Consider the following 27,551-nt stretch of genomic DNA (forward strand, 5'->3'; position numbering starts at 1 on the left):
TCTGAAACCATGCTCTTCCCGCTGCTCTCAGCTGTTGATGGAGCAGCTTCCATCCCAGGAAGTCGTGCTGGAGCTGGAAGCCTGTATCCATGAGATGGAGGCCAAGCTGGGGGAGAAGCTGGACCGGGGGCCTGCCTCCTCGGCGAGCCTGTCACAGGTTCTCAAGCACTACAAGGTACCTGTTTGGGGGCCTGGAGCCTGGGCTTCCTCATTCTGATGGGCCGACATCAGACCTCCGTCAGCACTGACCACTGAGTACAGCTCACACTCATGTGACCACTGTGACTCTCACTGCCTGGCCCTGTGCTTGATTTCCCCCAGGTTACAGATATTTTGCCAAACAGACTGTCCTTTCTTCCCCTCCTTCCTGCAGGAGATTAAGATAGAGATAGCCGGTCACCAGCTCTCCATAGATTTTGTCAACCAGTCCTTGCTGCAGACCAGCAGCCCTGACCAACAGGCCACACGCTACCAAGTCACTCACTTTGCCGAGCAGCTCGGGGCCATCAACCACCGCTGGCTTCTCCTGCAGGGGGCGCTGGAGAGCAAGGTCAGATCATGACTGAGTAATGTAAAATGTTACTTGTCATGGTTTAATGACAGCCCACCTCATATAGCACTTTGTTCACATTACATGTTTAGAGATAGTTTTATCCAACATTCCATGAGTATTTTGCTGTCACCCGATCAAGATTCAATATTCAAAATTAAATTTTTCATTGTGATAAAGTGCCAGCACAAGATAAGGTTAGCAGCTATCCAAATAGTGCAAACAAACGCAGGGCAGGATAGTCAGTAAATATGTGCAAATCTGTGAATAAATATGCAACGAACGATGGATAGGTAGCTTATAATTCAGTTGTATGGTGGGGGTGGGGGGGAGAGGTGATAGTCCTTAGTGTGAGTCCTTCAGTTGATGGTCAAAACTGTTCTCAAGTCTGGTTGTATGGGCTTTGACTGCCCTGTAAATTCCTTCGGATGGTGACAGTTCCAAGAAATGGTGTCACGCATGTGATGCATCCCTGTGGATGGTCATGGCTCCCTGAAGACAACAAGCGTTACAGATAGTAGATAGGAAAGTAGCAGAGTGACAGTAACCTACACTGCATTCCTGACGACCCACTGCACGGCATCGCGGTACAGTTACACCATACAAGGTGGTGATGTTATAAGTTAAAATGCCTTCAACAGAGCAAAGGCAAATGGATACTGTTGGTCCAAGCTGATATTTTTATGTCATTTGATATAAAAAATGAGATCTGTGAGAAGAGAACAGGAAGACTGTATTTTAATATACAGTTCTCAGTACGGGGAAGTAATAAGAAGCTGGAGCCCTCTTGAGTCTTGATGTCGATGCTAATAAGCTTGTTGCTTTGCCGCGTGCAGCTTGATGACCGTTTCTACCACCGTTTTGCTGCAGATCCAGCATGCAGAGAACGTGCAGCAGACCTGCGCAAAGAGGGAGCGCAGGCTGCAGCTCCTGCGTAACTGGGTCAGGGCTCGCAGGGAGAGCATGCCGTTGCTGGAGAAACCGGACAGCCTCTCGACGGCACTGAGAGCCCTGAAGGAGTGTGAGGTGGGTGGAGATTCAAGCCGGCTCACGTCGCCTCATTCCCTTGGTATCTGTCCCTGGTACGTGGCGTGTAAATGCCGTGTGTTATTGCACCAGGAGGTCCAGGAGAAGCTGCCGCTGAAGTCGGCTGAGCTACAGGAGCTGAGAGATTGCCTCCTTCCCCGGGATGACGTGGGCCCACCACTGGCTGATGGATACTTTGTTTCACAAGTGGATGCTGTTGGAGAGGAGCTCACAGAGCTGAGGCACCAGGTAGCCATCGTCTCACCGGGATTCAGGTGTCCTTCTCTCGGCTTTTACCCTAGATGACTGGTGTCCCTGGTATCTCTGACCCTCATTTCTCCCCCCAACCTCCCTCTCCCCCCCCCACCCACCCCAGATCGGCCCACTAAGGCAGGGCCTAGAGCGGCTGCTGGAACTGTGGACCAGCTTCGAAGAGCGGCTGGAGGCGGCCTCCATCAGCACAGCCAGGATTCGCCACTGCCTGCACAGGAGCTGCACTCTCAAGCTGTCCCTCCACAGCGTCCAGTGCCATGCCCGGCAGCTACAGGTGTGCTCCACCCCTCCTTTACCCCTTTAACCACTCATTTATGAAATCGCTGAAGGGTTTTTTCAGAGGTGAAACCACAGAGTACATCCCACTGAAGGTGATCTAAACCTTGCGGCCTGGAATCCCAGCGGGGCCTGCAGTGGTCCTTAGAATATCCCCTGCCGGGTGAAACCATTGAATGGGGGATCAGCTGTGTGGGTCGCTTGGTATCGAAACCCCAGCTTATCAGTAAAACTCTGACATCTTCCCATGTGACGACTCCTGTTTGCAGGCCCTCCAGGAGGAGATGGAGAGAGGCGGGGAGACCTGGGACACCCTGACTGGGACCCTCTCTGCCCTCAAAGAGGTGGCAGCCCCACCCTCCACACTCCTCTTATCCCAGCGGCTGGAGGGAGCGAGGAAAGGGTGAGACGCTATTGCTATCAGCTGTACACGGCCATGATGAGGCGACGTAAAGCGTCGGGGAATGAGCTGAGGAAGTTTTACGACACTGTGATGAAGGCCCCGCATCCTCCGGGGAAAGCCACCCTGGTGTCTTATCCGGGAGGAAACAGCCCGCAGGAAGTCTGCAGCTCGCTGCTCTGCAGGGGGCAGTGCCAGCATCCAGACTGCTGCTGTCTGCATCAGGATATCGACTGCTTGAAACGCCTTTAAGAAATACCTTTTTGGAAAACCTGGAAACCGGGAATGCCCTAAATCAGTGGGAGGCAACCCTAATCTTAGAGTGCCGGAATCCAGCGGGTTTTCTACTCTACTTGGTCTCTGATGAACCACACTTGAGCTCAGGCAGACCGTAACTCATCAGGCTGGATAGAAAATCTGTTGGATACCGGCACTGCAGGATCAGGGCTGCCTACCCTTGCAAACTCACGTGTGTTTGTGTCTGTGTGTCTGTGTCTGGGGTGGAGGTGATGAATATGATTTTGTGTATTTGTATCCCTGCCAGGTGGGTGGAGGTGGCCCGGGAGCTGGAGGAGGAGCGTCAGGAGGTGGCAGAGCTGCTCCTGTTCTGGCAGCACTCTGCCCGTCTCTCCACCGCCTGCACTCACCGTCTACAGGCCCTCCGGGACCAAAGCCGCGTGGTGCTGGGGGGGCCGGCCGCCCACGATGGCGACGTTGCTGTGCCGCTTCAGGCCCAGCTGGAGGCAGTTATTGTGAGTACTGTCCTCAGGGGGGCGCTCTTTCCTCCTGAAACAATGCTGAGTGAAGATGAGAACATTCTGTTCAGCATCTTAGTTAAGGGGGATTTTGCAAAGAGGATAAAAATACCACAGTCAGACGCCTGACTCCGCCTCCCCATTGATATGTCTCCTTCCCCAGCCTGCCGCGCAGTTCCCTTTCCTGTGGTTTATTTATCTGGCACCTTATCTGACAGCTAAGCACTCAGGACCTACCCTTGAATCATAAAAAGTTCCATTCAAGACCGGTTTGTTTACTCATGATTAATCTACAGTGTATCTGATGGTACGCGGGCAATATTTCCTGATATAGTCAGGCTGACGCGTGACACCTCACAGGCCATTTCCAGCAGCTTGCCGTCTACGCTGGTTTCACCCCCAGGGTCTCCAGGAGAGCTTAGAAGCCCTGCGGAGCAGCCTGGATGAGGTCCTGGAGGCTGCAAAGAAGCCCACAGAGCTGATGGGGCCCCAGGCAGCTGCCTTTGTCCATTCGCAGAACCGCACGCTGTCCCGCGGGGTCCTACAGCTGGCAGAGGCCCTATCCAGGAGAAGGGAGTATCTTCAGGTACGATCAGGGACAGCGGCCATCTCCTACAGAGCTCACTCTTCCTCTGTCTGGGCCAGCTTTCTGTCCAGATCTGTAAAAGTCCTGAACCACAGGAGATTTTTACAACAAAGATAAAAATGGGTAAAAATGCATTTTACTGAGTGTTTTCGTGTGTAGGAGGAGTTGGACCTGCTACAGGAGTTTGGCCATAGCCTCGAGATGCGGGAGCGCCCCCTGCAGGTCTGTGAGAGCCGCCTGGCCGGAGCCGTAGACCCAGACTCCTCGGGCGTGTCCCAGGTGAGGCTTTGTCCCCGTCGCCCGTTGTGAGGCCAACGGTGAATGGTAGCAAGTGATGGACTCCATCTGCACAGGCTGAGTGGTTGGACCTGATTTCCCTCACCCCGGACCTGGATGCCCTGAACGAGCTGAGCCACAGGGTGGCACCGAGTGACTCGGACGTCCGCAGGCTTCGGGTTCTGAACAGGAAGTGGGCAGAGGCCTCCTCACGTGTCGTCGAGAGGTGCAGGTGAGGACCGGTGTGAACCCAAAAACAATGTGTTTAAGAGTGAAGTGGTGTTGCAGTGGCCCAGATTTGCTTTGGACCTCCATATGCTCTGCGCCTGTCTTGCTTGGCAGCCGGCTCAGAAATCTATGGTGAAAGAGGAGGTAGTGATTAATGTCGGACAAAAGGGGCCACTTGGTGCTCTTGTGTCTGTGCAACAGCCAGCTCCAGGACGAGCTGCTCCGCTGGCAAAACTTTCAGGAGAAGTGTGCAAGCTGGATGGCCTTCCTGCAGAGCATGGAGGACTGCCTGGCTGTGCCAATCGCCGGCTCCTACTCTGAGCTGCGGGCTCAACTGCGCGTGCATCAGGTGATCCCCTTTCCCATCATGCATGATGCTGCTTTTCATGGCTGCAGTACTAATGTTGAACAGCAGGTGGCACAGTGGATAGGTATTTGACTTCGAGTTAAATTACGTGTGTGTCTGTGACCTCCTGACAGAGGTTCCAGGTGGAGGTCTCCTTAGGGCACCAGATCCTGCACTCTGTTGTGAACGAGGCGCTGTGCGTGCTGGAGAGGGGAGAGGTCGAGGACAGGTGAGTTCACCCACTCTTCCGGCTAGTCCAGAAACCCGGCGGCTGATCTGCTGCGAGTATTGCCCTCCCAGGCCACTGGCTGCGCGCCAAGTCGCTCTACAGCGTCCTTAAACAGAGCTTCGCCCAGCTGTGGTGACCTTGTACCGCATACTAGGACGTCTGGCTAGAACACCAGTTGGGCCGGTGTTCAGGCCTTAAATCTGTCCAGGGCTCAGCCAACAGCCAAGGCTGAAAGGACTTGGCAGTGGTGAGTCTGTTCCCAGGTCAGGGGCGGGACACCCCACGGCTGACCAAACATGGACTTCGGCACGTCCAGCCGCATGGGACCGTCGGGGAGCTGAGCTGCGCATGTGACAGATACAGGGAACAGCGCTCTGCCGCTGGCTGCATGGTTGGGGGTTTGAGTAACTAAAAACGCTTGCGGTTTAGTCTGGGAAGCATTGCTGTGTCATCTATGCAGTGTCATCCGTGAAATACGGCAGGAGGTAGCAGGGTGGGGGGTCCCAATACACCTCGTTGACGGATGGCCCCCGCCCTTTGCTCCCTGCAGAAGCGACTTCCTCCTGAAGCTGTCCCAGCTGCGTCAGCACTGGCAGGGCGCAGTCCAGCGTGCCCAGCAGCGCGGCAGCCTGGTGGGGGCGCTGGTGAGCCACTGGCGACTGTATACCCGCAGTCAGGCCAAACTGCGGGGGCTGCTGGCTGACACGCAGGCCCTCCTGCCCCCCGCTGGCCCCGTCCACTGCAGCCCCGAGCAACTGCAGAACTCTCAGGAGGACCTTAAGGTACGTCACTGGGGGGGGGGGGGGGGGAGGCTGGCACTGCACTGGGCCAAAAGCTTTATAACAAAGAACTGTTTTAATGACCTTGTTCCATCCATCCATCCATTCATCCATCCATCCATTCATTCATCCATCCATCCGTCTTCTGACTGTTTATCCTGGTCAGGATCCTGGAGGGATCTGAGGCCTGTAGGCAGCACATGCTTTTCTGTAAAATATCCAATTATATGAAAGGGTACAAATTTAATATAATTCTGTTTGTATCTATATTTGTATTAGTAACAGTGTGAAAAAAGAAAACAATATGAATGGTGAGAGTGCCATGCGCCTCTGGAGTTCCCCACTGGGGGGCACTGTGCTTGGCTGAGCACCGCCGTGCCTTTGCTGTGTCCTGCAGCATGCAGAGATGCTGCTCCAGCGGCAGCAGAGCACCTACGCGCAGACGCTGGAGCTCGGTCAGCAGCTCTTCTCCATGGGAGACGCAGAGACGCAGGCACAGCTGCGGACGGAGCTGGGCTCCCTGCAGGAGGACTGGGAGAGCACCAGCTGTATGCTGGGAAAACGGAGGACTCTCTCTGACACCATACTGCAGGTACGTCTCCATGTTCCCGTCACCAGGCAGCGTATCCAGAAGTCCATATGGATATCCCATAATGCACTCCTACGGTCAGTGGGTTTTATGTCGGCTGCGTGTGAGAGCAGGAGACGGTGGTCCTGTGGGAGTTAATGCAGCAGCAAAATTGCAGTGCGGGGTTTAACTTTTCTGTTAGCACAGCATTAGCATCCAGGGTAGGCTTGTGTTTGGTAACAACATATTTCTGGAGCGTCCAGAAAGAGCGGCAGCACATATTTATCACAGAGATGCTTTAGTGGGAAGGAGGCGGCTAAACACAGCCTGCCACAGGAGTATGAGAGTATCGTGTTTCATCTGACTGCTGAGGTGGCCTCTGTCACCCAAGGGGCCCACGAGCGACAGTGAGATGGCGTGCGGCTTCAGCCTTACACTGCAGAGTCTACTTCTCTCCCTGTCCCACATCCACCAGGCAACTGTTGTCACGGGAACAGATCACAAAGCTTCCCTAATCATACCAAGGACCAGAGTAGATTTTGACATTAGCAAGAATGAGGCAGTGGGGGGCAATCACAGAATGGGAAAGGGGCATTCTGGGAAAATGGCTGTGTGGAACAAATTATAATAAATGAATAAAGGCACAGTGTCATGTTCAATGACCTTGCCTGTTTCTACAGTGTGACCTGATGTAAATACAGTAAGATGATTAACCATTGGTTGCTTATCCCATATCACAGTCTTGCCCCTCCCCCAGCAAAGACAGGCACCTCCCACAGCTTCCTGGTCACTCAATGCTGCTGGATCATAAAGCTTCACTGAACCGGCAAGCCTGAAGCCAGTGCAGTGCGAACCTGTGATGTCAGCCACACAGGAAATCCAAGAGAAAGCTGAGATCAGGACAGCTGGGTGATCATCTAACGCAGAGGACTCTCACAATAGCATTGGTGGGGGAGTTATCACAGTGAATTCCCAGGGTGCTTTGGGATGAGCATGGATGTACGTGCTGTTTGGGCTCTGGGGCAGGGGCTGAAAGCTTTGCCCCATTCCGACACTGTGATGAAGAAGCACGAGCCACCAGGAACCGTGGGTGGCATGGCTGGCATTCGGGAAAGCAGTGCATTATAGGTGTTGTCCTCCTTTCTGACGGAAAGCAGGCCTTCATGAAAACTGCTTCTCGCAGGTAGGGGGCGCTGTGATGGAGATGGAGTAGTGTAATGCCTCTTTAACCCTGGCAGCAGTGGTAGCTGGATAAAGTGGGATGCTATAGAACAAGGTTTCCTCACAGGACGGTTAATAAGTTCCCGCTGCGGCGTTCCTCTGATTAGGTTTTCTGACACCGTAGAGACAGGAGGGCATGGGCCCAAGTCCATCTGGGAGACAGGAAGTTAACGGCAGAATAAGAAAGAATGAGTGAGAAGCTGGTGAGAAACGGCTCATTCCGGCTCCTTCCCACAGACCTGGGAGCGGTTCGGGGCCGGACTAGCTGACAGCGAGCGGGAGCTGCTGCAAGCAAAGGCCAAAGCCGCGGAGCCGCTGCCAGGGGCATGGGAGGAGCTGCAAGTGGAGGAGCAGCTCACCAAGGTGACCCTCGCCTGGCCCACACACGCGCGCTGCCCCCCCCCTCCCCCCCACCCGGCGGTGTGCAGCTGGAGAGCCTTCAGCTCTGCTCACAGGCTGTACCTCAGCACACAATACCAGCCCTGGGGTAATCGCAGTCAGAACCTGGCGGCGTATTTCAGGTAATGCTGGTAATTGAGGCCCTCAAAATTGCAGCCCGTTACGCAATGACACTAAACTGTCAGAGTTTAGAATGAGATGGTGTCCTTATGGGTGGGGTGGGGGGGGGGGGGGGGGGGGCTGGTCCCGCTGCACAGCCGCCTGCTGCCCCACTGGCCAGGTGTGGGTTTCTGGTTCCTGCACTCAAGGCTGTGGATCCTGACAGGTTTTTTTTTTTGACATGATCTGATCCATCTTTGGCAGTGTCTCAGTCAGCGACTGTAGTGTTAGGAATTTGTGGAACCAGTACTGTATGAGTCTGGGAAAGGGGCAGCTGTCGCTGGCCAAACGTTGCGTCCAACCCAAACAAAGCAGCCCTCCAGCGCCAGGACACTAAAGCAACCGTTAGTGCAGAAAGTAGGTTCAAGCTCACTCTCCCTCCTTTGAGTCATTATGGGTTTAACTCTCCCCCCTCTCCCCCCTCCTTCGCCCCATCCACTTCAGCCCGCCCCTCCCCTCCCCCACTCCGTCCCGCAGGCCTTAATCCTGCCGGCTGGACGCTGGGGGAGAGAGAACTGGCAAAGCGGCTGACTGGTTGTGCTGTGTGATGCAGGAGGTCGAGGGCTCGCTGGAGGACTGGGCTCGCAGGCTGACGGAGCTGGCCACCATGAAGACGGACCTGTCCCAGTACATCATGGCTGAGGATGAGGCTATACTGGGGGAGCAGGTGGAGGGCCTGCACCAGCAGTGGGAGGACCTCTGCCTGAAGGTAGGAGCTTTGCCCTGGGGGAGTTGCTGCACCACTGGGTGGGGGGGGGGGGGGTTTGTGGATTTGCTGGAGGCTGCCAGGTTGGGTTAGCATGGAGCGTGTGTGTGCGTCTTCATAATAGTCTGTGTTCCTGCCAGGAATGTAGCTGCTGAACTGCTAGGAATGCGTGCAAATGTGAGTTACCCGGGACAAGTAAGCCAACTCCTGCAATAAATAATGGAGAGAGAAATGCTACTACAGGGGCTGCGGAGCTCAGGACTAATCGGGGGGGGCGTGTGGGGTTGTGCAGCTTAACACAAGTGTGTTAAGTGCCTGTGTAATTAGCACAAAGTTAAGACTTCATGGGAACAGTTTTAGGTAGTGAAGGTTAGAGTGTGAAAAGCGTGTAGAAAAGGTGCAGAGAAGTGGATGTGAGTTAGGAGAATTATAAACAATGGATTTATTACAGTAGAACAATGGGTATTTTGCAGTTGCTATTGTTCTAATATGGAGAGTGCATGATTTTCCTGCCTGGTACCGTTGGGAATCACTGCAGGGGTTCAGTTACACCATTGGCCGCTGTGAGCGGAATCACTGCTTGGGGTACAACTGAAAACGGTTTAGTCCCAAAAACACCAGAGAACAGCTTAGGGTATAATCTGATTTAGACAGCGTAGGGTCACCGGGGAGGCTCAGCTTGTCAGGGCCCCAAGGCACGAGCACTCACCCACCCCCCACCCCCGCTCAACAGGTTGCAGAGCGAGATCAGCCGTGGAATGGCAAAGCAGATGGCAGGGCCAGTGGACCTTTGTTTGGGGGTGTGTGAGTGTTTGGGGGGGGGGGGTGTCACACGTTAGGGATCACAGTGACTCACAATAGCTTAGCCCAGCTGCTGGAGGAGACATGCAGTGAATGGCTTCACCAATTTACATCAACAGACGGACGCTTGATCAAAAGCGACTTAAACTGCTTGCAGCTTCCTCAGCCTTGTTCCTTCGCTGTTCTACATCTCTTACAACAGCCATCCTCAAGCGTATGATGACATATGATTGTTCAGATTGCTTTACCATAGGGAAATGCCTTTTACACAGTGTGTATTTGTTGAAATTCACCGGTGTATTCGTGGTGTGAAAACTAGCGCTCACCCGGGATGCAAGGGCATAGGATGGAAGTGTGAGGGCTGCAGCTATCTGTGCTAAATGCTCATCCACAGAGGGGGGAGCGTTTACCAAAATGCAGAACTGCATGCAAAACTTTTCCAGCAAAAAAACAGAGCGAAGAGGATGACTGGTGGTATGTAAACCTTTTTCAACATACACCATTCAGTCTTCTTTCTGGAGATATTTTTTTCTGAGGTTCTTGTCTCATTCCTCTCCGAGCACCAGCGCAGTCCCGACTCTAACTTGCATGTTCCTGAGAAACAGAGTAAGATTCGCAGCCCTGGCGTGTGTACAAATAAAGACCAAGGTAGCCAGGCTTGAATGTATCTTGACGCAAAGACACATGGGCACCATCTGTACACATTTCGATTAACAAGACCTCTTAACTCTTTATGTCTGTATTTATTGGTCTGGGTGTGACTTTTGAATACATTTTTTAATTCCCTATCCTCGTTTAATGGTGCAACTCATTAGTCCTTTCAGCTGGCCCTGTGGCTCTGCAGATGTCGCCCGGCACATCCTCTATTTGCTCTGTCCCCGCAGGTGTCCCTGCGCAAGCAGGAGATTGCCGACAGGCTCAACGCATGGATCATTTTCAATGAGAAGAACAAGGAGCTTTGCGAATGGCTGACGCAGATGGAAAACAAGGTAGCGCACAGCACGGACCTCAGCATCGAGGAGATGGTGGAGAAGCTGAAGAAGGTGAGGAGGGCTGTCTGGGTCGCCCAGCCCACCCGCGGCATCAGACCTGCTGCAGCGGATGCTCTGTGGAGCGCAATGCTAGGACGTGTGATATATACTAATAGGAAACTTGTTGACAGAGGTGGATAGTTCAGGTTCAGAAAGTACAAATCCAGACCAAGGTTTTGTTTCAACCAACCAGTTGAGTGCTCTGTGACTGTGACTATTCATAGTCAACTGGTTGGTTGAAACAAAACCTTGGTCTGGATTTTTGCTTCCTGGACCTGAACTTTCCTCCTCTGCCTGTCTTTGACTCTCAATAACATACACCAAAAGCTGCAAATTATATTTCAGCATAAAACAGCAAATGATATCACTTTCATGTATGTGGCAATTAAAAACCACAATCAACTTGTAGTCAGAGTACTATTGTTTATCTGGAAAAGAAGAAAAATAAAACCTCAGTCAGGAAGATAATAAATAATATAACCGCAAGTGGATTATGGATTAATGGTTAACCCATGTGATTTCCTCATGCCATAACAGATTGTTTCTAATCATAATCTAATTTTGTGAACAATCTAATCTTGTTCCTGTACCCTGAGGATAATCAGGCTGAATGATGTGTCAGCAGGTTGTTAGTGAGGCAGAAGATTTTATGAAAAAGATTTTAAAAGTTTTCACAGCCAATGCTAGGTCACGATTATGGGTGATGTCACCGACACCGGCCCAGCCGACCAGAGTCCAAACCCAGGGGCTTAAACAAAGAATAACACTGCTGTGCTGAATGATCAATGAGTGGCCAGCCGGGTCACAGAGGGCGTAATTGATGTGGATCTGTGCACATGGGCCGGCCAGGTCAAAAGGACCCTATCGGTTATTTCCAGCTGAATAGGGGTGGGGGGGGGGTAGCAGTGTCCCTTTGTGAGGACAGTGCTTCCTCGTGTGTCTGTGCCTCGGGGGTCGGCTGTGCGCTGACGTGTGTGCGAGTGACAGGGCGCTCTATAACAAAGTCGACCTCTCCTGACCCTCGGCAGGACTGCATGGAGGAGATCAACCTTTTCAGCGAGAATAAGACCCACCTGAAGCAGCTGGGGGAGCAGCTGATCCAGGCCAGCGACAAAGCGAAGGCGGCCGAGGTCAGCGATAAGCTGGCGGACGTCAGCGACCGCTGGCAGCACCTCTTTGACCACATAGAGGCCAGGTGAGTGCAGCAGGAAGGTGGCGGCGGAGATTCTGATTGGAGCACCTTGCCAGTGCAAAAGCCACTCGGGTGGTGGTGGGGAGCCAGCAAAACACTCTCCGGATGTGTGAGACCAGCTGGGTCCGTGCTGGAATGCTGCAGGCTCTTCTGGGCCTGTTGTTCACGCATAAGGAAGAGGGCTTGTCCTGTTTCTCAGAAATCTCTGTGTGGAGAATCAACCATTAAGGTTGATGACTGTAGGTGAACTGGTAATAATTTGGCCTGGATTGTCCTCCATTTAAGGAGCCTGTTGAGAGAGAGATGCAGGTGTTCGGGTTTAACTTGCCTCTTTTTCTTTGGAGATTCACTCTTGAATTGACAGGCAGGTATATTGAAAGTCGTGTCATTGCCTATATGAGTATCTGCGTATATGAATGCAGTTCCCGTTCTGTGTGTGGAGTTCGTGCCTAAGGAGTGTGGAGAAGTCTTTGATTTCCCTGCTCTCTGCGATCATCTTGTGCCACATGCCTCATCAAGCCTCATTGATGTCATCGATCTGCTACGCTTGCAGCCCTTATGGCTATTCCAGCTAACAAGGTTCAATGGCCTTCTTCGACCCCGCAGAGGAACACAGTGTCCAGTCCTCCAACCGGCACGAGAGCTAGGTGGCACTTATGAAGACGTTTTTTTTTTTTTTGTTGATGCGTCTCGCAAAGAAATGGGCATGGTTGCAAACCTGAAAGAGCATTAGGGCCCCAGATTTTACACATGTCTGATCACAGCTGAGGCAGGTATAGCTGGGGCAAAGCTGACCCCCAAAGACACCCCCCCACTATGACCAGATGGGTGACGGGGCCGAATCCCGGGAATTATAGAAGGACAGCAACTCGTAGGTGAGCCAGATGGCTTACCTCCTATTCTTGTTTGACAAGGGGGGAGGGGCCAGGCCATCAGAATTAGCATGGAGAGGTCGGCAGGGCACAATGGATGTGCCCCAGCAAGGGCATTAAGGGTGGTGGCACATGGCACTCATGACCATCTGCTTGGCTGGGTTTCCATTCCCCGAATCGTTAGTGCAAGCAGCACAAGAAACACCTATACTTCAGATCATCATTACAATACCATGTCCAGATATCCTTTACCCTCTCTGGACATGCCGGACTTGAACATCTATGATCCTCAGTCAGTTGTGGACTGTTATGTAGAGTAACTCTATAAGGGCAAAAAAGTCTTGCTGGCCTGTGTGGTGATCAGGTTATGCGTGCATTGATTCAGGTGGGACCCTTTCTAACACACTTTTGTAAGAGATGACAGATTTTATGATACTGTCAATAGTAATTAGCTGGCAAACAAAAGGGGTTAGGGTTTGTTCCAGTGCTTGATTAATCGATCGTTGTTTTGTTTTGGCTTACCTTGTGTTCTTACCTCACAGACAAACGGCTCCTTCCACACCTTTCTGTTTTCTCATCACGCATTTGTGTGAATTTGCTGAAGGGTCTGATTCCATTTCCCTGAAGCAGACACTGAGCAAGGTGGACTGAGCTTCCCAGAACCAGGGCATTTCCCTCTGTAAACTGCAGAGCCTTCAGCCCGGTTCTGGGGGAGGTAGATGAAGGTCTTCCGCCAGTGCATTCTGGGATGAAGGCAGTCAATTGTCAGGGATGGGGCTCTACTGCTTTGGGAGGGGGGGTCTGCAAAAGCCACAGCTGAAGATTGCTGCTGTCATTTTCTTTTGTCCCAGAACAAGGCGGGGACAAAGGCCTGGGGTCCTGCAGCTGCTGCCTGCTCTCGGACCATTGTAGTGGTCTTCCTGATACTCCCACTGCCACCCCCACCCCCAGAGTATGGCAGATGTGTTCTTTATTGTCCCTCCGCCTTTTGGAGATTGGAGATGGAGCTGACTGCCATGTTGTAATCATTGAGCAGGTGTGAGATGGGCAGGGAACCGCTTAAATTGTACAAATTATGGTTTGGGGTTTGTCTCCAGTGAGAATCTGTGTTAGGATTGTTAAAATGACCACTCTGCTGGGTCTATAGGCTCTTCTTTTTAAGTGTTGCAATTTGGAATGCTGTAAGAGCCAAATAAGGAGTGCCATCAGTTGAGAAACGTTGCCTTTGTTGAGTTTTTATAGCCGTGGCAATAACTTGTGCTGAAAGATCTTGGTGTACCACAGATTTCTTGGTTACCATGGTGATTTTCAGGGCTTGGATCTTGAGGCGGGAGTGGGTGGGGCCTTGGAGTGAGAGTGGCGGGTTGGGGGGTGTGTGAGTGGTTTCTGGTGGGGGGTGACTTTGTTTGGAGTCTGTCCAAAACCCTGCTGGCCCTTCCTTCTCTCGCCAGGCCCTGTGTTTCGATGTCTGTGGGAATGCTGGATGGACTGTTGGAAGAAAAATAGGGTTTGCAACGGAACTGGGTTTTTTCAGCCTTTATTAATGCAGTGGGGGGGGGGGGGGGGCAAGGCCTGGTGCTTGGGAGCCCACTGGCCGCTTTTTAGATAAGACGTGAATCTCACTCCTCCTTGTTGACAGTTTGGGGTCCTGTGTCTACCTTTCACATTGGTATCTGTGCAGACCATGAAAAGTAGCTTTCAATCAGTTAATCCTGCTATCCTTGGACTTCCTTCAACTGACTTAGCCCTCATCTAATCCCAGCTCTGCACGCCACTCAGAGCCTTTTCTTTATGCTGCCTCCTTGCCCGTTTCTGAAAGCAGCGTGGGCTAATCTACACGCCAGGTGCTTGATGCCTGTTTGACAGTCCTCACAGTGCCAGTCAGCTTCGGCTAGTGATGACGTCGTCACGGATCCCGACAGGGTAGCTTGTAGTGAGGCTGCACGGCTTAAAGCACTGGATGTGCAGCTCAAACTGCCTGAACGCTGAAGAACATGTAGTTTAATATCTTGGTACCTGAATTTTTATTATGGTGATGTCCAGCGAGTTTTCATTTGGTGTCCCCATGGCAACGGTTCACACTACATTCTGCAGGGCACTTTACTTAACGGTCCAGGTCTCAGAGACAGTCATAGATAAGTGACTTCTAAGGGATTATGATTCCTAAAACTAGCAGGAGAAAGGCTACATATTTTTTCCTCTGAGTCCTGTCGGCTGATGATATTTTCAGGTCAGATCTGAACACTGGTCTTAAATTGCTTTAAAATTAGTTCTCCTGCTGAGTCAAGATAAATCGGCGTGCATTAGACAGGCGTGACTTTTTTTTTTTTTTGCAAGATCCGGCCTCTTCGCTACTCCACGCATAAATAATAGGATCATAGTGAAAGAAGATCAAATCAATTTCATACCTCTGTGCAGAAGTATTACATCACATCCAGTCGCATCTTACATAAGAGGCTATTATCAGCCTCTGTGGGTCCGTCTAAGCACAAAAGAGCCCCTCCCCTTTTACTGAGGCTGTTTCACAGCCCCCCGCAGCAGCATTGCGCGTGTCTGTGCACGTGTGTGCAGGCTAAGCAGGGCCTCTGGACTGGCACGGGGGAGGGGGGAGCGGGGAGCGTGCAGCGTATCTCTGCGCGCGACGGAGACGGAGCTGTAGGAAAGGTAGCGGTGGATGGCGAGCGCCGCATAGCCCTGCCAGCTGTAAGTAGCCACCGGGGCGCCGCATCCAGCATCTGGCACGCTCTGGCACACTGGCGACAGCTGCGGGATTAGCGGCTTTTCACAGGGAACGTCTGTACGTGTCATGGGGAGGGGGGATGGGCGGCGTTATGTCAGCGTGAGCGCGGCACCGGTAGCCAGGGGAGACCACCGTCCTGCTTACGGAGGAGCATCCTCTGTGAAGCGCAGGCAACCCTCGCTCCCGACAGTGTCGGCCAGCCCCTAGCTGTGCATGAGCACGGCAGCAGACCGGCTGCAGGGGCAGTCAAGATGGCTGTCACCGCGGCTCCCCGATGGACACTCAGCGCCGGCTGCTGCCGTAGCTCCGGCTCGTGTTACGCGTCGTACCCGGGCTGCTCCGATCGCACGCGCTCTCCTGTTACACGTCACACCCGCGTCTTTGTTCCACGGTTGTCTCCTCTGTTTAGATGTAAGCGTTACATCTCTGTGTCTGCTACCAGATAATCATGCACATCAGATCTTTCCTGCAGACTTGCCCGATCTGAGCAGGGAGACATGATTGTGGTGACAGCTGCAGAACCTGGCTGTTTTCCCCTTCTGGGTCAAAGGTCACCTCTGCAGTATTAGGATCCTATATGCCAGGGTTTCCCAACCCAGTCCTCAGGGAACCCTGGACAGACCATGTTTTTGCTCCCTCCCAGCCAATCAGGAACGCCGAATACCTACAGGTGCAGGTGCACTGGGAGCTGAGAAGAAGCAAAAACATGGACTGTCTAGGGTTCCCCGAGGACTGGGTTGGGATACACTGCTATATGCCATGGTGTGTCTGAGGTTTAACTTTGTTAAAGAATTCATTAAAGGACAGAGAGCAGGTAAATAATGATGTGCAATATTAGCAGAACAGGTAGCATAGCTGTTAAGGATGAGTTCCTGTAAGGAGGACAGAGTTTCTGTTTTGCTCTTCTGAAATGTGTTTTTGCTGTTATTTGAATTGGCCCTGTGGCCAGCAGACCCGTGGTGGATGAAGCTGCGTTTGCTTAACACGGTGTCTGCATGTGTTCAGGGTGCGGAAGCTGAAGGACACGCTGGTTACCGTGCAGCAGCTGGAAAAAAACATGAGTAACCTGCGCACCTGGCTGTCCCGCGTGGAGGCGGAGCTAGCCACCCCCGTGGTCTACAGTGTCTGCCACAGTGACGAGATCCAGAGGAAACTGGTAGAGCAACAGGTGGGTACCAGTCTGAACCTGCTACTCTGAGACCCGCTCAGGGGAAGATCATCGACAGGAGAGACCCTACTTTTCTGTCTGCGGTCTCAGAATCAGCAAGAACTTCACCTTCACGGCGGTAATTTATGAGAGTCCTGTACCTTTGAAGAGTCCTGTATCTCAGGCAAGTCCTATACCTTAGGAGAGTCCTGTATCTCAGGCGAGTCATGGACCGCAAAAGAATCCTGTACCTTAAGCAAGTCCTGTACCTCAGGCGAGTCATGGACCGCAAAAGAATCCTGTACCTTAAGCAAGTCCTGTACCTCAGGCGAGTCATGGACCGCAAAAGAATCCTGTACCTTAAGCAAGTCCTGTAACTCAGGCGAGTCATGGACCGCAAAAGAATCCTGTACCTTAAGCAAGTCCTGTACCTCAAGCAAGTCCTGTGCCACAAGAGTATTCAGTTGAGTCCGGTACCACAAAATAATGCAGTACCTCAGTCGAGTCTGGTACCACAAAAGAATCCGCTACCTCTGAGTTACGCTGGGCGAGGTGTATGAACTGCTGGTCCTGGTCTTGGTTTCCTATCTACCATTGTATTTACATACCATGTTTGCGCGCGCAGGAACTGCAGAGGGACATCGAGCAGCACACGGAGGGTGTGGCGTCGGTGCTGACCCTGTGCGAGGTGCTCTTGCGCGACACCGATGCCTGCAACACCGAGACCGAGAGCGAGTCGATCCAGGAGACGACGCGCAGCCTGGACCGCCGCTGGAGGAACATCTGCGCCATGTCCATGGAGCGCAGGATGAGGTGGGTGCGTGGTGCGCTGTCCACTCACATGTCCTCATCCGTCAGCTCCCTCCCGCAGGTCGTCCCTGTCGCATGTCTGGTTTTCCTTCAGCTAGTAAACCACTTCTGAGTCGCCTTGTTGCTACCCTGTCTTGATCCTCACTGGCTCGCGGCTGACATCTGGCTGCAGGATCGAGGAGACGTGGAGGCTGTGGGTCAGGTTTCTGGACGACTACTCCCGTTTCGAGGACTGGCTGAAGATGTCAGAGGTCATCGTGGCAAACCCCAATTCTGCAGACATCTTGTACACCACTGCCAAAGAGGAGCTGAAGAAGTTTGAGGTCAGTGCCTTTTGTGTGGTTTTTACTGACATATATTTAGCTGCTTTTGATAATTTATTAAGGAAATAGTTAAGCTCTGCTGGTTGCATCAGTGTCAGATGAGAAGCTGATCTGGGGTCAGTGACAGAAGGACCCTTTCCTTCCCACAGGCTTTTCAGAGGCAAGTCCATGAGCGCCTCACACAGCTGGAGCTGGTCAACAAGCAGTATCGGCGCCTGGCTCGCGAGAACCGCACTGACACAGCCTGCAGGCTCAAGCTCATGGTCCAGGAGGGAAACCAGCGGTGGGACAGCCTGCAGCGACGTGTGACCGCCATCCTGCGCAGACTCAAGGTGACACAAGGGGGCACTGTTTAGGAAATGTCAAAAATATTACAAAGGGGAGTATCACTCATGGAGGACATTGTTCGACTATATTCTGCTGCTCAGAGAAGCACAGCATAGCTGACTGACAGGAGTGAGGACTGTTGCGCTTGCAGCACCTGTATGAAGACATGCAGAATTGGGTAATTCAGTTCCAGACAGTAAAGGTCCAGACCAAGATTTTGTTTCAACCAAACAGCTGAGCATAAAGACCCACAGTCACAGAGTATTCATCTGGTTGGTTGAAACAAAATCTCGGTCTGGTCCTGAATTACCCAACTCTGGACACATGCAACCCATGATAATTGTGTATCATGGATAGTCACATATCGGGCTGGTGATCCTGCATATTACACATTACAGGAGAGTCTCTGTTTGCATGTGAGTCAATCAGGAAGGCTTAATCACTTGCATTTAAAATGGCTGATAGTGCCATAGGGTGTCACTGTAAGATGATTATATAATGACCCCACCCCCCATTCCTGTTCTTTTCCTCAGCACTTCACGTCTCAGAGGGAGGAGTTTGAGGGCACGCGGGAGGGGCTTCTGGTGTGGCTGACTGAGATGGACCTTCAGCTCACCAATGTGGAGCACTTCTCAGAGAGCGACGTCCATGACAAGATGCGGCAGCTCGACGTAGGTCCTTCATGCACTCATTGACGCACGCACACACGGAGACGTGCATGGCGCTGCTGACCACCCCTTCCACCTCCCAGGGCTTCCAGCAGGAGATCACCCTCAACACCAACAAGATCGACCAGCTGATTGTGTTTGGGGAGAACCTGATCCAAAAGAGCACGGCGCTGGACGCCGTGCTCATCGAGGATGAGCTGGAGGAGCTGCACTCCTACTGCCAGGAGGTGTTCGGCCGCGTGGCCCGTTTCCACCAGCGGCTCATCAGCCGCCGGCCGGTTAGTGTCCCTCCAGGTGTCCCAAGCACACCGTCCGTCTGAGTACCCCCTGACGTGCCAGACCCCCTTGGTCACCTTATGGCCTCCCCTTTCCCAGATGCTGGAAGAGGAGCGGGACACGGATTTGGAGGACTCCATGGAACTGTCTGGGGACTCCTGGCAGGAGGAGGGCTTGGCTGTAGTGGGCCGCCACACCGTGTGCCAGGTGTTGGCGCCACCTCTGGAGCCCTCGGGCCGGGAAACGCCCGCCAGTGTGGACTCCATCCCGCTGGAGTGGGACCACACGGGCGATGTGGGCGGCTCCTCCTCGCCCGAGGACGAGGACGACGTCACCTTCTACAGCACCCTGTCAGGTAAGCCGCAGGAGTGCCCAGAGCTCACGCCCTCCACCCTGGCCTGCATCCGAGTCGACGCTGTCCTGCAGCACCATCGCTTGGCTCCCACGGCCTCCATAGGCAGACATCTCCCTTCTTCTCTTGCAGATGTAGAAATCACTGAAAGCCCAGAGTCCTTTGTACAGGCGACTGCCAAATCTCTGCAGGCAGCCCTGGGTAGGCACTTGCCTGCTGCATGTGTCTGTAACATTGTCTGGTGATGACCTGACATAAGTCAACACCCTCATCATGCCATATCACCTGACCACATCACCCTTACTGTCGCACCATCACCTCCCTCTATCCTCCCCCCAACGACCCTACTGATCTGTTTTTACTGATTCTGCCATCAAGTCCCAGGTCTCCCGGTTGGTCCCCTCCAGTGTAGAGCTGGGGGTTAAATGCCAGCATGGCTCCTCCCCCCCCACCAGCTCTGCTTTATGTTGCCATGTGATCAGGGGAGTAGAGGCTGTCCTCAGCAGCTCACCTGGGCCATTGTGCGACCTCCCCATCTCAACTCGTGATGTTGCATTAAGAGAACAGAGAAGCCGCTGCATTGATCCGCTCTGCATGCGCTAGCATCTGGCTGTGGCTTGTGTCCAGGACTGCATTCAGCAGTCGGGTTGGGTCAGACCAAACGGCCAGGTCTGGGTCTCACTGCGAGTTCCGTTGGCTTTCAGGGAAGTCCATGAATGAGCCTCCCACGTGGCACACACCAGAGTCCCGCAGAAGGAAGACTCTGCTCAGAAACAGCATCCAAAGGCTGGCGTCCCATGACCCACCACACAGCACACCCTACCAGCAGGGCTATGTGAGTCTGCCGCTCCGCAGCTGGTCTGCTCCTGACTTTCCTATTTAAGCTTTGATCTCTGGGCAAGATGCACAGTGTATAGTCTATTATCATCATGCTGACATAGGTTTAGGTCAGTGACTCCCAATCCGATCCTCGGGGACCCACAGCCAGTCCACATTTTTGGTCCCTCCAAGCTCCCTGCCAGACACTCCACATTTTTGCCTTACCTGGGAGGGAGCAAAAACATGGACCATCTGTGGGTCCCTGAGGACCGGATTGGGAAACACCGGTTTAGGTGATAACGTGTTGCAGTGTTTTTCGACATGATAGTTTCAAAGAATGACCAGGGCTGTTTATTGAAGTGCAGTACGGTGATGTAATGCGCCGCACAGGCCAAGCTGATGCTGGAGTGCAGTGGGAGCATCGACAGCGTGAAGCGTGTGAAGAGGATGCTGAGCGGCAGCGACCAGGAGGGGGAGCCGGGCCTCACTGGGCTGGTCAGCGTGGACAAACAGACAGGTGCGGACGCCGGCTGGCCTGGACCTTCGGGGGCTCCCTGCACGCTCTCCTCACAGCCGCTCAGGTCCTGATCCACACCCTTCCCACATGCACAGGAGTGATCGAGCGCTGGGAGCTGCTAGAGGCACAGACACTGAACGCCGAGCTGTGCGGCCAACAGGACGCCCAGCAGGGGCAACAGCGAGCTTGTGACTTGAGCGCCATCACAGCCTGGCTGGGCCAGGTGCTGCCTGAGCTGGAGAGTGAACAGGGACAGGAAGTACCCAGCAGCATCCAGGACATGGAGACCAGCATCAGGAGACTCAAGGCAAGACTGTTACTCTTTGTCCAAGTTGTGGTTAGCCTACTCAGCTAACCCTAACCATAAACCATTATGGTTCATTTATGCAGTATTGAGTACAGGTGGTACATCCCCTGTCAGTATCGACTGATTATCCAGTAACTTATTATTTAAACTATTCATCCATCCATTTTCCAAACCACTTATCCTACTGGGTCGCGGGGGGTATGGAGCCTATCCCAGAAACAATGGGCACGAGGCAGGGAACAACCCACATTGGGGGGCCAGCCCATCGCAGGGTTATTTAAACTAAATCCTTAAAATTAAATCTGAAGGATTTGTCAATCCTGGTGCAAAATATATTAAAAACTCTTGTTAGACAGAAAGCCTGTTGTCTTCTTTTTAGAACATTTTACTGACTCTTTGAGTCATTCTTATTACATCAGACTTTTAAAACCTAAATTACATAAGAAATCAATGTTCTTTCAGGTCAGCTATGCAAATAATTAAATGTGCGATAATTTGACTTCTGACCTCCGCTGTTCCATCTCTGCTCTTCCCCTTCGCAGGAGATGCAGAAGGCCTTTGAGAACTACAAGGCAGTGATGATTTCTGTGAACCTGGGAGCCGGCGACCTCCAGCAGACCAGCACCGTGGACGGTGGGGAGCTGCAGGAGCTCCAGCAGAGCTTGCGTGACATGAACCGAGACTGGGCTCGGGCTTGCGCCTGCCTGGAGGGCTGGGGGCAGCGGCTGCATGCTGCCCTCATGGAGTGCCAGGTGAGTGGGGGGGAGGGGGTTACAGGGCATTACGAGCTTCTCCGCGAAGCCAGTCACCTCCTCAAGCACTACTGCTCCAATGTCGGTTCCTCTCCAAAATCAGCTTAAATGGTTCAGTAAAATAATCACTAATGTACTAGACTAACTAATTCACATCTAATTCATGCCCTGATCGATGAATTCTTTTCCTTGTCTTTGTAATGTCAGCAAGGTTAGTTTTACAATGCTGTGCCCATGTTAGTATGAGAGATTTTAGCAAGTGCCGGCTGTACGAGGGCACCACCTGCAGACCCCGAATAACCTTTCGCCCCCCCCCCTACCTTTCAGGAGTTCCACGAGACCCTCCATGGCCTGCTTCTGCTGTTGGCTCACGTGGAGAGTCGGCGCTACAGCGTGGACATCCATGACCCCTCGCTGGAGCGCCACAGGCTGCTGGAGCAGCATGCCACCCTCAGGGTGAGGGGAGCATCGCAGTGCATTCAGGCCGCCCGACAGCTTGGCACTAGTCCAGCTCAGGGAACACTAAACGAAATAATAGACATCTTGACAAGTGAAATCAGAGCATTGTAGTCAGTGTATTCCTGTTTCCATGGTGATGAGGCTTCCTTGGGAATCCATAAAGATATAACTGTACAATCACTGTAACTGTACAGACTAACTGGCCACCGAGGGCCGCACATTTGGCCAAAGTCAGACTGTGTGATACTTCCGCCATGTGTTTACGGGTGCGTTGTCCCCCCTGGTGGCAGGGTCTGGAGGGGGAGCTGCTCGGGCGACGGGAGCAGGTACGCGCTCTGCAGGAGATCTCTTCCCAGCTACTGGTGGATGCAATGGGTGAAGAGAGCACCGAGGCCAAGGAGAAGGTGCATGTCATCGCCAACAAGCTGCGGCTGCTGCTGCGGCAGGTGGCCCACGACCTGTGCATGCTGGAGGCGCGGTTGGTACGTGCCCGCTGCCACCGGAGGCAGCGTGTGTAGCCGCTAATCGGATGGCGTCGTGCTTTGTAGCACCGGGTGTCAGTGTTTCTGGTTCAGTGTGAAACTCTATCGCTGTGGTCTTTTAGGAGTCCTGGTCTCCCAGTTCATCCACAACAGGAGGCGGGTTCAGCGACCAAGGACCAATCGGCATCCAGTTTTCACGTCCTAAGGTATGTAGGTCGGATGTCTCCCTGAAGCAGACTGAATCCTGCCATCCTCTCCCGCAGCCCATTTTTGCTGACCTATTATCAATCTAGGACAAGGGATGCAGCAGATAGTTGTAGACGTTGATTTGATTATGTAACGTTGTATATGCCAGAGACACTATATCAAGCAGTAAATGAAGACACCTTTGTGAAGGATTTCAGGTACATCTGGTTTTGGACCACATCAGTGTGTGTTAATGTAGGCCGGTAGGTGGAACAGCACCAGGCTGACACAAAGCTGTGGGTTACTCTGCAGGAAGCGATTAAACTGAGTACCAAAGGTGGTGTGTGTATCTTCTGAAGTGGTATCATCTGCTGTGTGTCCACAGGAAGCAGGAGCCACTGAGGCGGACTCCCCGGTCGGCCGAAGGTACACGCGCCCCTCCAGGGGGGCTCCCTCTTCTCAGGAACCCGCTGTCTGTCAGCATGCCACTTCCCGAATCAGAATCAATATCAGATGCTTCGTTTGTCAGGAGGTCCAACATGTCTGAGGAAATTGCGGTGGTGAATTGGTTACACCACACAGCACTTAACTTAAAAACACTACACGAGATATATAACATTCAGACTATAATATACACAATATACACAGTTTACAGCATGATACAACAGAGGGACATTGTAACAGACTGTACACTATATAGAGGGATGCATTGGAACAATTATTGCACTGTGATTCCAAGAAGAGTAGTGTAGAATAGGAGAGCAACATAAAAAAATAAATAACAAAAGGTTTTGCAGATATCCTAAAACTTAATAGGGCTGAAAATATGAATGGGAATGCTAATCATGTTAAATGTCTGTAAGTCAGCTTGGACATCCATGCAAAGACATCAGAGTTGGGTAATTCAGGTCCAGACCAGGATTTTGTTTCAACCAACCAGTTGAGCATGAAGAGTCAGTCACAGAGCACTCAACTAGTTGGCTGAAACAAAATCCCGGTCTGTACTTTTACTCTCTGGACCTGAATTACCCAGCTCTGAAAGACACAGCAATGCTGTGCCTGTATGACAAAGCCATTGACTTCCTGTGTCTGACTTCCTGTCTCTGGCTTCCTGTGACCCCCAGGGCCATGAAAAGGGACCCGTCCCCGCCACGCTCATTCTTCTTCCGCGTGCTCCGTGCCGCCTTCCCACTGCATCTACTTTTCCTCCTGCTGCTGGTGCTGGCCTGCCTGGTACCTCTGTCTGAAGAGGACTACAGCTGTGCGCTCTCCAACAACTTCGCCCGTTCATTTTACCCCATGTTACACTACACCAATGGACCCCCTCCCACGTGAGCCACGGAAATCCCTACGTGGACCCAGCCGTGTCCCCAAAATGTGTGAGACAACCATTGCTGCCCTATAAGGACTCGGGATGGGACCTTTATGTGGGACGTCTCCATCTTCACAAAAACAGAACAAATATTATTCAGGCAGTGAGTTCCCTTCGCAATTTTTATGGCCGAAAGCATTTTTTACAACCGTGTTCAAACTGATCATTTGCTTGTATTCATTTCTGAATGGAAATGAAGTAGAATCCAGTCTTTTTTCATTTCTTCACTTTTACAGGAAGTTCTAAGGGGTGGCTGTTGGACTATAATTGTGTCCACACAGATTACAAGTGTATCAATCATTCTTTTAACGGAAGTTACAATTTTTACCCATTTTAGACTTTTTATGTTATCATTTATGGGTTTTAGAAGGCTAATCCTCTTAGATGTTAACCGTGAAGTTTTACTGGGTAACTGTAGCCTTAGAATGACAGAATGCCTTTTGAAGCACAACATGGCCAGGGAGACGGAACATGCTGCATGTGGCATACAGATCAGAGTGTTAAGGCACACATCGTTTCAAAATTATTTCTTGAGTGTGTTCTATTTATGAGTGCAAATTTTGTATTAAGGGGAAGGTGCTAAAATGTGTGTTATCAGTATGTGTCTGTGAGCTGAAGACAAAGCTGTTGGATGGAATGGATGCAAAGGGGTGAGACTACAATGTGCCAGAAGTCATGGTGGCGAAGGGCAATGCTAGATGTTTGTGTGCCCGCAAAGAGTGACTGGATTAGCCATCAGAACGCCCACTGCTGGCTAACAGAGGCTGATACATTGACTCTCCCTTGAATTCCATTCATATTCGAGCAGCAAACCTATTATTCAGACAGGAGAAACCGTGTGTCTCTCAAGCTTGTTGGTTGTAAATATTACTTGTGTGGCACTTTGTGTACGCCTGAAATAACTAGATGAACAAATTCTAAATAACAGTGTGTATAGTGTATGACTTTATTTTTGAATCATAATTTATGGGATGTACAGTGTAAGCCCTTTTTACTCAACAATAAATATTGTTTGCCATGAATAAGTGGCCACCAGATTCGTCTTTAGGAAAGACAGGGATGAAGGCTGTGTAGAAGTGGACGCTTCAAGCAATTTAATGAAGCAACCGGTAAAATACACAGCAATAGGGGGAAACCCAGAATCGTGGTCGAGGGGCAGGCATGAGGACGGTCTCCGGGAGAGTCAGTCCTACTAGGAGAGACGGGACGGTACGACGGGAAGACGAGAGGAAGGGAGGGACGACGTGGATGGGGCAGGCAAGTCAGGCAGGAGGAGGAGGAGGGGGCAGGTCGACAGGCAGGACAGCAGGGCAGGACAGAGCAATCGGGGAGAACAAAAGACAGAAAGCACATTGGGAACAATGGCAACAATACTTTGCGTCGAGCCTCTGGGCTCGCCAGCTTAAGAAGTGGAGTGATTAGCTAGTTATTGTCTGCGGGTGCTTGGTCCTGCCCGTGTGGGCGTAATATCTATTTGGTTTAAACCAAGTTTAAACTGAAAGGCACAGAAATGTCTGTACTGTAGCGGATGAAGATCCATAATGTGCTGCATCTTCTGAACCAGAGAAATTAAATTATTTTTAAATAGTTTAAAAATCAACTGATATATAAAGGAAAATACCCAGCTGTACAACAAGAAGCCAAAAAGTATCTGAAAGGTCTGATTTTAATTACACCAGACTGGTTTATTTGTTTTTCATTTAAGTTTACTTTCTCTTTTTCATCTCATCCATCTTGATATCTACTGACGCAATTCATCGTTAAAGGGCATCTTAGGAAGCACAGTGGTGTAGTGGTTAGCACAGTCATCTCACATCTCTGGAGATCAGCGTTTGACATTTGCGGATTTGCATGTTCTCCCTGTATCAACTTGTCGTGGAGTTTCCTCTGCGTTCTCCAGTTCCTCCTTACACCAAGAACATGCTAAGTCAGGGGTGTCCAATCTTATCAGCAAATGGCCGGTGTGTATGCAGGTTTTTGGGGTAACCTGTAGGTCAGCTGTTCAAACCCAGGTGTGAGGACTCTTCAGCCAATCAGTCCTCTAATTAGCAATCTAATTAGGGAGTCGCAGCGAAATCCTGCACACACAGCGGCCCTTTCTAGGTAAGATTGGCCACTCCTCTGATAAGGAAGACCTTGACCGTTCAGGAGAAGGTAAAACTCCTGGATATGCTTCGGGAAGGAGAGCGTTACGCGGACATCGCTCGCCATTATGGCTTGAATGAATCGACGGTAACCCTCAGGAGAGCTGTGAATGCTCTGCTTTGCTGTGCAGTACGTACTCATCACCTTTGTCACCTACATGCGTACTTCATCCTGTGCTGCACAGCTAATTCATCATCATCATCATCATTCAAGTTATGCAGTGTATCTTCACTGGTGAGTACCCATACTGAGCATAAAATGTTTTTATTTTTACAGAAAGAGAGAGAGATGTGTATACATATACATTACTAGGGCTGCAACGATTCATCGAGTAACTCGAATAACTCGATTGCAAAAGATCCTCGATGCAAATTCTTTGCTTCGATGCTTCGCGTAATCCGCACGACTATGTACTGCTTAGTGATCACCGTGTTTCACCCGGAGGATTATTACTGTCACACAGTGTGCTTACGCTGCATTACGTGTAGCAGGTTTGATTTGATGGCGTAATGGAGGAAGACAGGGAAAATAGCGAGGAAAATCAGAGAAGAAGAAAAATGTCTAGAGTTTGTGACCATTTCAAACAAAAGAAAAGTGAAAATCCTGTACAGTGTGTCCATTGCAAAACCGAATTAGCTTACCACAATAGCACAACGTCAATGATTCAACATCTCAACAGAAAGCACCCAGTCTATGCATCCAGTCCACAGAGCGGAACCAGTATGCAAAGTAAGCGCGAGTGCTTCACTCACATTCGCGGCCAAAATTGGCCTGCGATAGAAATATATTTATGGGCATATGTGTGAATAAAAAAGTGCAACAAGATTCAGGCCAAGCAGCCCCTATTTCTCCCCAAAAAACACTGATAACACAACAGCAGTGAAAATGATGCTGTCATAGTTTAATTAACATGGAGCTGGAGCCTGTCTATACACTAACAGCAAAGAGTAAAGAGACGGTGTTCAATCATTAAAAATGTTCCTAAAAAGGAAACCCATCAGCTGTTCATTTTAAGAGACCCGTCTATTTGTGCTTTTTTGAATAGTTACTATTGCTCTTTAATAAGACAAAAGCATTTCTTATTCGATTACTCGATTAATCGATGGAATAATTCATAGAATCCTCGATCACTAAAATAATCGATAGCTGCAGCCCTATACAATACTTATTATTATTATTATGTTACTGATACCCTT

General features: G+C 51.3%; 1 protein-coding gene across 50 annotated transcripts in view; it reads left to right on the forward strand.

The window, feature by feature from the left end:
- The window catches only part of syne2b (spectrin repeat containing, nuclear envelope 2b), a 95,892-nt gene extending 70,657 nt beyond the window's left edge, over positions 1-25,235 (forward strand). For 48 of the 50 annotated variants that reach the window (XM_048975638.1, XM_048975643.1, XM_048975653.1 and 45 more), the window contains 35 exons: positions 32-175; positions 374-550; positions 1,421-1,576; positions 1,670-1,825; positions 1,953-2,123; positions 2,395-2,528; positions 3,070-3,277; positions 3,684-3,866; positions 4,026-4,145; positions 4,220-4,374; positions 4,572-4,719; positions 4,851-4,945; positions 5,496-5,727; positions 6,122-6,316; positions 7,751-7,876; positions 8,625-8,780; positions 10,463-10,621; positions 11,638-11,804; positions 16,419-16,581; positions 17,186-17,373; positions 17,543-17,693; positions 17,843-18,025; positions 18,554-18,691; positions 18,772-18,966; positions 19,064-19,319; positions 19,449-19,517; positions 20,021-20,151; positions 20,526-20,652; positions 20,748-20,959; positions 21,502-21,711; positions 22,039-22,167; positions 22,461-22,652; positions 22,775-22,858; positions 23,224-23,264; positions 23,963-25,235. In XM_048975638.1, coding sequence (XP_048831595.1) covers positions 32-175; positions 374-550; positions 1,421-1,576; positions 1,670-1,825; positions 1,953-2,123; positions 2,395-2,528; positions 3,070-3,277; positions 3,684-3,866; positions 4,026-4,145; positions 4,220-4,374; positions 4,572-4,719; positions 4,851-4,945; positions 5,496-5,727; positions 6,122-6,316; positions 7,751-7,876; positions 8,625-8,780; positions 10,463-10,621; positions 11,638-11,804; positions 16,419-16,581; positions 17,186-17,373; positions 17,543-17,693; positions 17,843-18,025; positions 18,554-18,691; positions 18,772-18,966; positions 19,064-19,319; positions 19,449-19,517; positions 20,021-20,151; positions 20,526-20,652; positions 20,748-20,959; positions 21,502-21,711; positions 22,039-22,167; positions 22,461-22,652; positions 22,775-22,858; positions 23,224-23,264; positions 23,963-24,173 — 5,562 coding nt within the window. In that variant the 3' untranslated portion in view covers positions 24,174-25,235. The remainder of the gene's footprint in view (positions 1-31; positions 176-373; positions 551-1,420; positions 1,577-1,669; positions 1,826-1,952; positions 2,124-2,394; positions 2,529-3,069; positions 3,278-3,683; positions 3,867-4,025; positions 4,146-4,219; positions 4,375-4,571; positions 4,720-4,850; positions 4,946-5,495; positions 5,728-6,121; positions 6,317-7,750; positions 7,877-8,624; positions 8,781-10,462; positions 10,622-11,637; positions 11,805-16,418; positions 16,582-17,185; positions 17,374-17,542; positions 17,694-17,842; positions 18,026-18,553; positions 18,692-18,771; positions 18,967-19,063; positions 19,320-19,448; positions 19,518-20,020; positions 20,152-20,525; positions 20,653-20,747; positions 20,960-21,501; positions 21,712-22,038; positions 22,168-22,460; positions 22,653-22,774; positions 22,859-23,223; positions 23,265-23,962) is intronic. The other 2 variants (XM_048975641.1, XM_048975645.1) reach the window with 2 other exon arrangements.
- The last annotated feature ends 2,316 nt before the right edge of the window (positions 25,236-27,551 follow it).

This window comes from Brienomyrus brachyistius, chromosome 14, assembly GCF_023856365.1.
Source record: "Brienomyrus brachyistius isolate T26 chromosome 14, BBRACH_0.4, whole genome shotgun sequence".
NCBI classification, from domain to species: domain Eukaryota; kingdom Metazoa; phylum Chordata; class Actinopteri; order Osteoglossiformes; family Mormyridae; genus Brienomyrus; species Brienomyrus brachyistius.